The sequence below is a fragment of the Bos mutus genome, chromosome 19 (assembly GCF_027580195.1).
Source record: "Bos mutus isolate GX-2022 chromosome 19, NWIPB_WYAK_1.1, whole genome shotgun sequence".
Classification (NCBI taxonomy): Eukaryota; Metazoa; Chordata; class Mammalia; order Artiodactyla; family Bovidae; genus Bos; species Bos mutus.
In genome coordinates, this window is record NC_091635.1 from 39429803 (window position 1) to 39442235 (window position 12433).

Here is a 12433-nt window from a genome sequence, read left to right on the forward strand (position 1 = left end):
TGGGAGCTGGGAGGCATCTCAGCGTGTTCCAGAACCCCAGCACAGGCAGTTTGGAACTTTGGTTAGGGTCAGTTCAGGGATCCCTTGTGAATAGGCTGGGGAGCGAGAGGGGAAGAGTATCCTTTCTATCCGTTTCTTAAAAAAAAATGTATTTTGGCTATGCTGTGTGGCATATGGGATCTTAGTTCCCCAACCAAGGATCAAACCCACACTTCCTGCAGTGGAAGCTCAGAGTCTCAACCTCTGGACCTGATTTTGGGGTAAATGGAACTGAGTTGCTGTCCCTGCCACTCCTGCCAGAGGCTGGGATTCATAACCAGGTTCTGTGAGCTTGTCCCAATCCCACCACACCCCTGGACCTTCAGATCAGCACGTTGGTGTGGCCCGTGGACTACTGGGGAATCCTGATGCCAGAATGTGGGATGACAGGCCCTCGGACCTCCTGAAACTCCTCCTTTGTTTTTCCTGTGACCTTCGCCTCAATCCCAACCTTGAGAGCGAGGAAGGGTCTGGCTGCACGAGGACTGCAGCCCACACGTGCTGGGGTCCCTGCCCCTCGTGACGGCCACTCTCGTCCCTGCCCCCTAGGTGAACGTGGGCCTGCTGGTCGTGAGCATGCTGGGCTTCTGCCTCCCCCTCTACCTCATCTGCTACCGGCGCCAGCTGGAGAGGCAGCTAGAGCGGAAGAGAGAGGACGACAAGCTTTTCCTCAAGCTCAACGGCTCGTCCAACCAGGAGGCTTTTGTGTAGCGCCTGCCTTCTCGGGATCGTGGCCTCCTGCCCTCTCGCTTCAGTGACTCGCGGTGTCCTCGTCCCCACCCCAGAGGACCTCCACGCACTCCCGCCCGCCCCCAACCCCAGGATCCTGTCCTTCACTGTGTTGGAGTCCACGCTCCCTCCCAGGGCCCCGGTCCTGCCTCGGAGCTCTGCGGTGGACAGACGGATGGGAGAGGGCAGGGACAGACGCTTCTCCTCCTGCTGGAGGCAGGGAGGCTCTGGACTTCACTCCGCCACCCTCGAGGGGTCCTTGAGCCTCGGGGCTCCGTGGTGCCTGCAGGAGAAGCCAGGAGGACCGCCTGGGCTAGCAGACCCTCTCCCCTGAAGTGTGTCCGGTTCTGCCTCTAGCCAAAGTAGAGGGGTCTGCCATCCACTGCCCGCCTCCTGCCCCTCGGCTGCATGTCCACCGACCACGCCTGCCTGAGGACAAAGGCTTGCTCTGTCTGCACACCCCCACCCCTAGCCTGGCCCCTCACCTCCTCCCCCGGCCAGTCAGAGCTGCCTGAGGAAGGAAGGACCCGCTTCCTGTTGTTGGTGCTAACTCCTTTGTGGCCTGTCCATGGCCTGTCCTCCTGTTCAAGGCCTGTGGGGAAGCGCCCCCCCACCCCCTGTCCTCCCCCCTCCAGCTTAGCCTGGGAAGGGTCTGGAGGGCTGGATGGTCACGTGGGAACCATGGACAAGGCCGGGCAGCGGCCCTTTCCCTCTTCCCTCAGGACTTGAGTGGGGGCATGTCTCCACTGCCACCCTCTGTCCAGGCTGTGACCTGAAGGGAATTAAGGGGGCACCAACAGGGCATATCACACACACACACACACACACACAGCTGTTTTTGTGGGGTGTGGAAGTGAGGCTGCGGCTGACAGTCCTGGAGGTCCAGGCCTGGGTGGGGAGGTGACTTTGTGAGAGGCCGAGGGGGTGTGGATGTGTGGGCTGTGTTTGCATGTGCTGGGTATGAGAAATGTGTGTGGGGGGTGGTGGCAGGGTGTGGGCTCTGGGTGACTGCACTTATCCTCTCAGAGCTGCCCCCAGCTGGCCAGGCCTGCAGCAAGCCCAGCGCCTGGGAGCCAGCCCTGTTCAGGGCCAAGCTTGTCCCAGCTGCGGGCCACAGCGCCCCCTGCTGGCAGACTCCTAGGGGCCCTGGAGCTGTTTACTTGGGTGAGGCCACCTTTCCTCTGCCAGGCGGGCCTGGCTTACCAACCCACCCACCTTGACTGCGCTCAGAAATGTGTCTGAGGCTTCCTGGGAGTTCTGAGAGGGGTGGGTGGATTTTTAGGTTATATGTTTTCAGTTTTATCAGACTCCTTTTTATAAAGCAATAAATCCACTTCCCTACTGGTAAGGGATGCCCCCTTCTAGCATATCAATTCATGACTCCATGTGCCTGTTTTGAGCTTGAGAAGAAAAGGCAGGACAAAGTTTTCTGCCACTGAGCAGCCCCAGTTGTCCCCAGCTGCCGACTCTGGGTAACATCTCTCTCTGGGTGTGATTGCTGTCTTGGGAGGGGCGGTGGGTCAGGAAAAGACCTTCCTCCCCTGCCCCAGCCCTAACACATCAGGCCTGTGCAGACACCTTAGAAGTGTGGCCACCCGCTCCTCTGCTGCTTATCCCAGCCAGACAGGCTAATCCTGACCCCCTTTCATCCCTGCTCAGGCTTCCTGTCACCAGTCAGCCACACCAAGGGTTCCTCCTGGGTTCAGGACGCAGGGTGACCCCAGACAAGCCGCAGCCTCAAAGACAGCAGGGGCAGGATGTGGCGGGAGGAATGGGTGGTGATGGGAAGGGGCAGACCCAGGCCCAGACCTGAGCTTCCTGTCACAGTTGAGCCCCTGAAACTCACCTCCCTAGGCTTCATCCACTCAAATACTCAAAAGCAGGTATTTGTTTTAAACACTTTTTTTTTTTTTTTAAAGGAGAGAGTGTGAGATGAACATTTCTCCCAAAGCATTCCTAAAAACTCTAGTTCTGGAAAATGTGAAGGTTATTTTAATTTTTAAAAAAAGTTTTGGGATTTCCCTGGTGGTCCATTGGCTAAGACTCTGTACTCCCAATGCAGGGGACCTGGGTTCAATCCCTGGTCAGGGAACTAGATCCCACATGTCTCAACTAAGAACCCGGTGCAGCCAAATACATAATTTTTTAAAAGTTTTGTAGTCAGATTTGGGAAATGCTGGACGAGGTGAAGTTAGCTCAGTGCTGGTGGGCTGTGCTCTCCAGAGGGGTGTGGTGGGCAGCTGGGGAATGGTTTTAACAACCCCAGCCACCCCACCCCAGGTGTGGCCCAGGTTCTACCTGCAGCAGGAGCTTTTGGGGTGTGTGTTAATAACAGCCCCTGGGGCTTGCCTCTGACCTAGAGGGAAACTAAAGTCTATTCTTTGCTAAGCCCCACCTGGTGATTCTGGTGCAGCTGCCCCCCTCCCCAACATTTGAAAGCCACTGACAATGGAGTGCAGTTTGGGGCAGTGCTGATTAGCAAGGGCCCTTCCCATTGGGAAGTGTACTGAGGCCACAAGGACACAGCCTGTGTTGTGCCCAGCAGCCCCCAGCGCAGCCGAAGTGGGAGCTTCGACCTCTCTCTCTCGCCCACCTGCCTGCAGGGTGTGTACACATGGAAAGGAGCAGGCGTTGAGAAACCAGAGTTCAGGGTGGAAAATAGTCCGGAGCCAGTAGTGTATGGGGCTTAGGGACATGAAAATGAGAGCAGGGTACCAGGCGGTTTGGGTACCACGTGTGCCACACACACACACACACCCACTCCCTTGCCAGTCATTTTACTCTGGCTGCAGGATTGATGAGTTATATTTTCTCATTACCATCACTGAGGCATGCTAAGAAGCCAAGAGTTGGTATACTCCCCTCCCTATTTTACAGCTGGGAGAATTGAGGCCTGCACAGGTAGAGTAACTCGCTCATGGTTAAAGCCAAGGACTTGCACATGGTCCTAATCTCTGGAGCAGCCACGACCCTCTAGATCAGGACAGTCCATTCGGAGCGGCAGCCTGGGGGCCTCCAGGCCTTAAGATCAAGGTGAAACAGCCTGAGGAAGGGAAACAGACACAGGTGAGTTCTCCTTTTCTTGGAGCCAAGAGCTTCCTTAGATTTGGGGGAGCTGTACGTAGTAGAGTCATCTTGGCCTTAGAGGCGGATGGTAACTTGGGGGAGGAAGTCTCTGGTCACCCCCAGCCATGAGAGGAGTGCCCTGGGATGGGGAAGGGACCATGGGCTGGTCAAAGGCAGTGGTCATCACTGGCCTGGGCCCTCCATCATCCCCCTGGTTCTCCAGGTTCCTGGTGGGAAGGAAGGAGCAGGCAGTGGTGCCCGGTCCAGGGCGTTCAACTGGAGCAAGAAGCAGGGTCACACCAGCCTCAGGAGTGTTGCCAGGAGCCCCGTCCTTTCTGTCTCCCTGGACTTGAGTCCAGGTGATCCTTTGTGGCTGGCTTCCTCCAAAGCCTCCTGGCCTCTGCCTGCGGCTCTCGCTGCCTGGGCCTGTCGTCAGGAAGGTTCCCACCCTCGTAAAGGCCACAGGTGGGGTTGTGGGTTGTGGGTTCCTTTCTGTTTTGCTCCATCTCCTATTCCCTCTTGTACTCAGTGTCAGCCTGGTGAGAAGAACTCCAGCCTTCCTTGTTCTGGCCCTGGGCTGTGAAGCATGAGGGCCTCCCACGGCCCTAGGCCCCAAGCACGCTGAAGGTGGGGAGGTGGCCAGTGGTGGGAGGACGTGCGCAGCACTGTCTCAGACAACTGCGTGAACGTTCAGTCAGCCCAGTGGAGTTTTGTTTCTTCTTATATCATGATCATGCTTTTAACCTTTCAGCTTCTTACAGTCCTCACACCATAGAGACTGACAAACCCAGGTTGCTGTTCCTTAGTTGCTTAGTCATGTCCGAGTCTGTGCGACCCACGGACCGTAGCCCGTCAGGCTCCTCTGTCCCTGGCATTTCCCAGGCAAGAATTCCGGAGTGGGTCGCCATTTCCTTCTCCAAGGGAGTTTTTATCTTTTGGCCCCGCCATGCAGCATGTGGGATCCTAGTTCCTCTACCAGGGATTGAACCCACACCCCATGCATTGGAACCACTGGACCACCAGGAAAGTCTTCAGGGGTGTGGGCGTTGGCGGTTAATACATTTGCATGTCCATCTGTGTGAATTTAAACAGATATGCACCAGGGGCAGGTGATCCGGAGGGGTCAGGCTGTGGGCCCGCTATGGCAAGAGGCTCCCGTCTCTGAGCTCTGAGAAGTCTTCTTAACAGAGTCAGGCTTCTGGGGCTGTTTAATCCACAGCTTCCCTCCCTCTGAGGGGTAATACAATGGATTCTCGTGAGTTCTGGGGCAGGAAGGCGTCTTAACTGTGGGGTTAGGATTAGGAGCCCAGGACCCTGAAAGTGAGGAGGTGGGTTTTCCACAGGCTGTGGGACCCCCCTGGAGTGGGATGGGGTCAGGGTGAGCAGGCCGGCTCTGGGAGCCTGTCCCCGACCCAGGCCCTGACTCGCCCCAAACCCTGGATGGGATGCATATCAGGAAGGAGGCGCAGCGTCCCCACCGCAGGGCAGACCTCTCCCATCTGTGCCCTTGGTCTCTCTGCAGGCAGCACTTCCAGCCCTGGAGTCAGCCCTTCTCAGCCTCCCAAGCAGATCCAAGACCGAACTAGGGCCTCCGGCTGCTCAACCCTTCCCAGAGTGAGACTCTACCTCCCTGTGCTGAGGAGGCGATGAGGGAAGGGCAGAGGTTAGAGGCCCCACCACGCCTATTATCTTGTGACCATAGACAAGTCTTGAGCCTCGGTTTCTCATCTGTAAAATGGAAGTGTTACCCCCGCCCCCGGAGACTCAGTGGACCTGGACGTCAAGCAGTTGTACGTTATTGTACCTGGCACTTAGTAGGCACTTAACCAGTGATAGAATTATTTTTATGACCCTGGAGCGGAGCAGACAGCACAGGGGATAAGGACCATCCGCACACACCCTCTCCCGCCCGTGTAACAGGACAGACTTCAGGCAGCTCTGCCTGGGACTTTGGCCAAGTAAAGGAAGTGAGGTCTGTTTCTTCTGATCCCTCCCCCTCTCAGGACCACCCTCTCTCAGCAAAAGCCTTAAGAAGTTGTCCCCCTGTTCACTTTGACGTCTTTCGCATTTTGGTAAGAGACTTGGCCAAAAAGCTTCTCAAGATAATCTCTAAATGGGGGATGTTTGGGCACTCTTGACAGTTTTACGTTGAGGTGGGTGACTCAGAGCACAGCTTGTGGACAACACCTTCACGCCACCTCCTTGTAAAACCGCCTGTGTGCCTTTGTGTGCATGTGTGTGCATGTGTGTGTTGACGTCTGGGGTATAATTCCAGGCACGTCGGGTGTGAACGTGTTTAGAGGAGGGTGTGGGAGCTTATCTCTCCTTTGACAAAGAGAGAGAGGGTCATGCCTCGCTGAATCTCTTTTGGTGGGTAGAAAGGCCCAGGCTCTGTCCAAGGACCCAGCCCAGGCCCTCAGAGTGGTGCCTGAAGGGTTAATCTGTTCCCATGTCAACCGGGGTCAATGTCTTGTCACTGACAGCTCAGCAGCTGACCCTGACTCTTCCTGGCCCTTTGCTGTTTCTAGCACCTGGCTTCCTGGCACACAGTAAGCACTGAATAAACATCTGCCGAGAATGGCCAAGAACTGCTTCCCCCTTGGCCCCTGTGTCTCTTTCTGTCTGAGTCACACATTCACTTGCCACTTGTCTTGCCCATCACCTGTCTGAAATGTGCTCCCTGACCCCAGAGCTGGGGGAGGGACCGAGGAGGGGACCTCGGTGGTGGAGGGAGCCCAAGGCAGCTGGGAATTCCAGTTCTAAGGCAGGTACTCATTCTTGACCCTCGGCTTTTGTCCTGAGTCAGCAGTCATGGGCACACCTGCTTCTTCTATGGGTTTCCCACAAAGTTGGGCCCTGGGCAAAGGCAGCAGGAAAGAAGAGCCACTGGGCTTCCTCAGAGAAGCCCCAGGGAGACCCTCACTGCTAGGGAGGGGAGAGGGCAGCCTGGTTGTCTGAAGCTTGGTTCCCAATCCTCTAGGGTAGAGGGCATTGAGGCCCTGGGCAGGGAGGTAGGTGGCCTCAGGAGCCAGCTGGGGACGGGGTAGGACCCCTGCATGGCACACAGGGCAGAGATGGTAAATGGAGGTTCATGAGGGCTTCTACTCATCAGGATTGCAAGCTCAAAAGCCACGCTCCGCCACATCCCTGCACTGTGACCTTCGTTTTCCCGCTTTTGATGCAGACACAGTGGAGAACGAGTTTTCTAGTATAAGTAGAACCCCAGCATGATGACGTAAGGGCCGCTGGACAGTGACCTCTCTGCCAGGGACACAAGAGGACCTGGGGGGCACCTCAGGGATCTGGAGGCCACAGCCCCAGCTAAGAGGACAGCCTTGACACAGCTCTAACCCTTCAAGGCCCTGTGGGAACGAGCCCACTGTTGCCTGATCTCCTGATTTTTACAAAAGAAGCTGGGAATTCTGAGTTTTATGTAAAACAAACCCATTTTCAGATGAAATTTCAGAGAAATTTATTTTAAAGATCACGGCTGCTCAAATGGCTTTTCACCGTGTGCAGGCCAAACTCTGCTGGAGGCAGGGAGAGAGGGAGAAGGTCAAGTCCAGGGCGCCACTGTTCCCTCCCTCCCACTGATACTGTGTTTGTCTGGACTGTGCCCCACGTGGGCTGGGACTTTCTACCTGTGTCTCCCCAGCCTGGGGCATCATGAGTGCTGTCCAGTGACCAAGTGGTTAAACCCTCTAGTCCGGCTTCTAGAGTGACCCTCAGGCCCTGTTTAGGGACAAGGAATCATCAGGCCCAGCGCAGGGCACAGCCAGCCAAACTCACAGACCCAGCCTGGCCTATGCACTCCTCTGCTCAGGGGGGCAAGGCCAAGGCAGGGCCATGCTTCGTCTGCCCTCCTGTCTGTCTGTCTCCCCAATATCACGAATGCCCCCAAGAGCTAGCATGGATACTGCTTTGCCACGATAAACTCTAGAGTCTTGAATGGTGCCGGGCATGCAACAGATGCTCGATAAATACTGGAGGATGAAGTTTTAAAAAGAGAGAGAGGGCTTCCCTGGTGGCTCAGTGGTAAAGAATCTGGCTGCCAATGCAGGAGACAAGGGTTCAATCCCTGATCTGGGACGATCCCACATGCTATTGAGTCTGTGCCCTAGAGCTGGGGAAACACGACTACTGAGCCCATATGCAGCTACTGAAGCCCGTGCGCCCTACAGCCTGCGCTCTATGAGAGAAGCCACGACAATGAGAAGCCTGCACACGGCAACCAGAGGGTAGCCCCCACTCACCACAGCTAGAGAAAAGCCCGTGCAGGAACAAAGACCCAGCACAGCCAAAAATAAACAAATGAATAAAACTGCTTTTAAAAAAGAGTGAGCGAGAGAGAAATAAACCAAAAAGAGGCTGAAACTGGCTGAGGCCAAGGCTGGGAGAAGAGTATGCTTTCAGCAGGCAGGAAGGGACCGAGCTGAGGATGGAAACAGTGAAACACAGTCTCCCCGCGATACCCAGAGATGGGTTACAGGTGTGGCTGCGACCGAGGCGGTAAGAAGGGCCAGCCAGCCAGGAGCATCCACACGGAGGGCCAGGACTGTGAGAGGCGCAGACATCAACAGTGCAAAGGAGACAGGGGGAGTCCAAGAGAGAGCGGATCACTACCCAGAGCGCAGGAACAAAGACCAAGATGGCAGGGATGAAGAGAGACAGAGAGAGGGAGACGAGCAGGGACGTGACACAGGAAGAGGCAAAGAGAAACACAGAGAGGAGATAGCAAGAGAGATTAAAGAGACAGAGAGAGCACCGACAGAGAGTTACAGAGGAACAGAAAGAGAGAGGCAGAAGGGGCACAGAGAGAACAAAAAGAGAAAGGGAGAGACAGAGAGAGATACAGAGAGACTTCTAGATGTGAGATAAAGAGAGATCAACAGAGAGAGATACCGAGAGATGGAGAGGAGAGACAGAAGGAGACAGGGGCAGCTAGAGAGAGGGAGAAAAGATGGGTACAGATAGAGGAAGAGAGATAGAGATGTGTGAGACAGAAAGATTGCTATGATACCGGAGATTCACGTTCTTCTCGCCGGCTCAGCCAGGAGCATATACACGTAGCCTCGAGGGGTCCTTCCTCACAGGCCCCCCTTCCTCCAGAACGGTCATACAGAAATATGCCACGCGCTGCATGAAACTGCTTTACGCCTATTGCCTCATCTACGGACATCCAGCAAGTCCACAAGGCGGCCACTACCATTGTCTCCATTTTACAAATGAAGGAGGTGAGGCCCAGAGAGGTTAAGCAACTTGCACAAGGTCACACAGGTAGGAAGTGGTAGGACTGGAACTCCAGGGCATCAGGCACCAGGGGTTCATTCCCACAGTGGGATCGTTGGCTCACAGTGAGGCACTCTGGAGAGTGCTGTGGGCCCTGCATGTAAGGTTTTGATCTTTTTTTTTTTTCATTTGGCTACACTAGGTCTTAGTTGCAGCACGTGGGCACGTGGGATCTTTTCTTTTAGTTGCAGCATATGGGATCTAGTTCCCTGATCAGGTGTTGGGAGTGCAGTCTTAGCCACTGGGCCACCAGGGAAATTCCAAGGCCTAACTGTTATGTACGCCAGAAGCAAAGCTTGTTAGAAGAAGAGATGTAAGAAACAGAACACCTGAGAATAAAATGTGGAGGGAAAAAAAAGGCAGACATTGTTCAGATACCAAATGTATTTAAAATAAACTCTAAAATAATATTTTTTAGATGATTAGGGACATTTGAATATGAACTGGGTAAGAGATGACCAGTTTTGTTCAGTGTGATAATGGCATTGTGGATTCAGAAGAAAATATCCCTATTTCTAGAATGCACATGGGTATATGGAGGGCAGAGATGACATGATGTTTCAGAAAAGAAATGAAGCAGGTGTGGTAAAAATCTGGCCAGCAGTTGATTCTGCTTCTGCTGCTGCTGCTAAATTGCTTCAGTCGCGTCCGACCCTGTGCAACCCTACGGACAGCAGCCCACCAGGCTTCTCCATCCACAGGATTCTTTAGGCAAGAATACTGGAATGGGTTGCCATTTCCTTCTCCAAGTTGATCCTGAGTGATAAGGAATGCGGATTCCTTAAGGTCAGATCTCTAACTTGTCTCTCAGGGCCCCATATTCTGTCCTGGCTGTGTGTGTGTCTATCAAATGAACCCCTTATGCTCCGACTGAAGGCTCTACCCTGGCCTCCCCACTCCCCAGATTCTGTCCACCTAGAACCCTGACTCTGCCCCTTTGCATGTGTTCCTTTCCCTGCAAAGATGACAATCCCCTCTTCTAGCCAGATACTCATCGCCACCTTGTCCCTAGACACTTCCTTCACCCCTCCAGCCCAGGAGCCTCTCCTTGGACTCTTTCCAGCACTGTCCTTTGTGTCACACACAGTCACCTTTATGGCCAGTGACCTCCATCACTCGGTACAGTTTTCTGCAAGTGCGAGGCCTCCTCTCTGTGAATTCCTCCACATGGAAGGTGTTTCTTGGGTAATTTAATGGTTGCGTTGCTTTATATTTCCCTCACTGCCTGGCAGGCCCTCCAGACTCCCTCATCTCAACTCTGATTCAGGTTTCTATCTAAACATGACCTCTTCTTTTTAAATTTTTTTCTGGCGGCAAAGCGTGGCTTATGGGATCTTAGTTCCCCAACCAGGGATTGAATGTGAACCCCAGCAGTGAAAGCACTGAGTCCTAACCACTGGGCCGTCAGGGAGGTCCCAAAACATGGCTTCTTCTAAGAGTCTTCCCTGACCACCCATCTAATACCACCTTCACTGCCCACAGTCACCTTGTTCAGCATCTTCTTAACATTCACCTCTACTGGAAGTTGTTTCTGCATTTGTTTATAGTCTGCCTAACCCCACCAAACAAGGGAAGTGAAACTGTACAACTCAGATTTGGGACCTGAGCCCACATGCTGAGACTCAAACTCGGTTAGAACTGAGACTGGGACTTAAACCCACAGTCTTTTAATTGAGATCACATAGGTCTCAGGCTTCCCTGGTGGCTCAGGGGTAAAGAATCTGCCTGCAGTGCAGGAGCCATGGGTTTGATTCATGGGTTGGGACAATCCCTTGGAGAAGGAAATAGCAACCCACTCCAGTATTCTTGCCTGGAAAATCCCATGGATGGAGGAGCCTGGTAGGCTGCAGTCCATGGGGTCGCAAAGAGTCGGACACGACTGATCGACTTCACTTTCACTTTCACTTTCATGCATTGGAGAAGGAAATGGCAACCCACTCCAGTGTTCTTGCCTGGAGAATCCCAGGGACCGGGGGACTGGTGGGCTGCTGTCTATGGGGTCACACAGAGTCGGACATGACTGAAGCGACTTAGCAGCAGCAGCAAACAACCACACCTGGTTTGAGAACTTAATGAAGCTCAGGTTCTTGATGTCTTGACGCAGAAAGAATTCAGTGGGAGACAAAATGATAGGTAAGAAGTGGATTTATTGGATTTCCCTGGTGGCACAGTGGTTAAGAATCCACCTGCCATTGCAGGGATCACGGGCTCAAGTCCTGGTCCAGGAAGATTCCACATGCCGTGGAGCAATGGCCCATGCACCACAACTACTGAGCCCCTGTGCTGCAACTACTGAAGCCCTGAGCCTAGAGCCTGTACTCCGCCGCAACAAGAGCCACCACACGGGAAGTCCACGCACTGCAATGAAGCGTAGCCCCCACGGGCCACAACCAGAGAAAAGCCTGCACGCAGTAATGGAGACCCAACACAACTGAAAATAAAAGAGAAGTGGATTTATTTAGAGAGAAACACACTCCACAAACAGAGTGTGGGTCATCTCAGAAGGGGAGAGCTCCTGAGGTATCACATGGTAGTTTTTATGGGCTGGGTAATTTAACAGGCTAATGAGGAGGAGGATTATTCCAACTATTTGGGGGAGATTTCCAGGAATTGGGCAACTGCCCACTTTTTGGTCTTTGATGGTCAGCCTTGGAGCTGTCTAGGTACTGGTAGGTGTGCCATTAATTACAAAGGGCTTCCCTGGTGGCTCAGACAGTAAAGAATCTGCCCACAAAGCAGGAGACCTGGGTTCGATTCCTAGGTTGGGAAGATACCTTGGAGAAAGGAATGGCAACCCATTCCAGTATTCTTGCCTGGAGAATCCCATGGACAGAGGAGTCTGGCGAGCTACAGTCCATGGGGTCACAAACAGTCAAACATGACTGAATGTATAATGTATTATAATGAGCACATAAGGAGGTTCAAGGTCCACCAGAAGTCCAATCTTTAACTAGTTTTCATCATGTGCTATGTCATTCTTTTAAAGCTTGTGTCCTGCCCCCTTCCCTCCTGTTTCAGAAGGATTTTGTTTTTCTTGGTCACCCCTGTATTCTGAGTGCCTAGAACAAGGCCCAGGAGTGGGCAAAGAGTTCAATCAATATTTTACGGAGTGAATGAGTAGATGTAGTCTTCCCAACTAGACTGCAAGCTCCAGATTACTTACTTCCTGGAAAGAGCCAGCACATGGCAATTATTAAATAATTTTCTTCTAATTGATTGGTGATGAGCTAACAAGTTGGTATTCCAGGAATCTTGTGCTCAGCCTGGAGTTACCATCCTCCACCTGGGGGTGGGGGCCTTAGTTCCAAAA

At 53.5% G+C, this 12433-nt stretch overlaps 1 protein-coding gene across 7 annotated transcripts in view; it reads left to right on the top strand.

The window, feature by feature from the left end:
* Window positions 1–6427, top strand: part of SLC43A2 (solute carrier family 43 member 2) — a 44901-nt gene extending 38474 nt beyond the window's left edge. For all 7 annotated transcript variants that reach the window (XM_070390265.1, XM_005888239.2, XM_070390262.1 and 4 more), the window contains one exon: window positions 589–6427. In XM_070390265.1, coding sequence (XP_070246366.1) covers window positions 589–750 — 162 coding nt within the window. In that variant the 3' untranslated portion in view covers window positions 751–6427. The remainder of the gene's footprint in view (window positions 1–588) is intronic.
* The last annotated feature ends 6006 nt before the right edge of the window (window positions 6428–12433 follow it).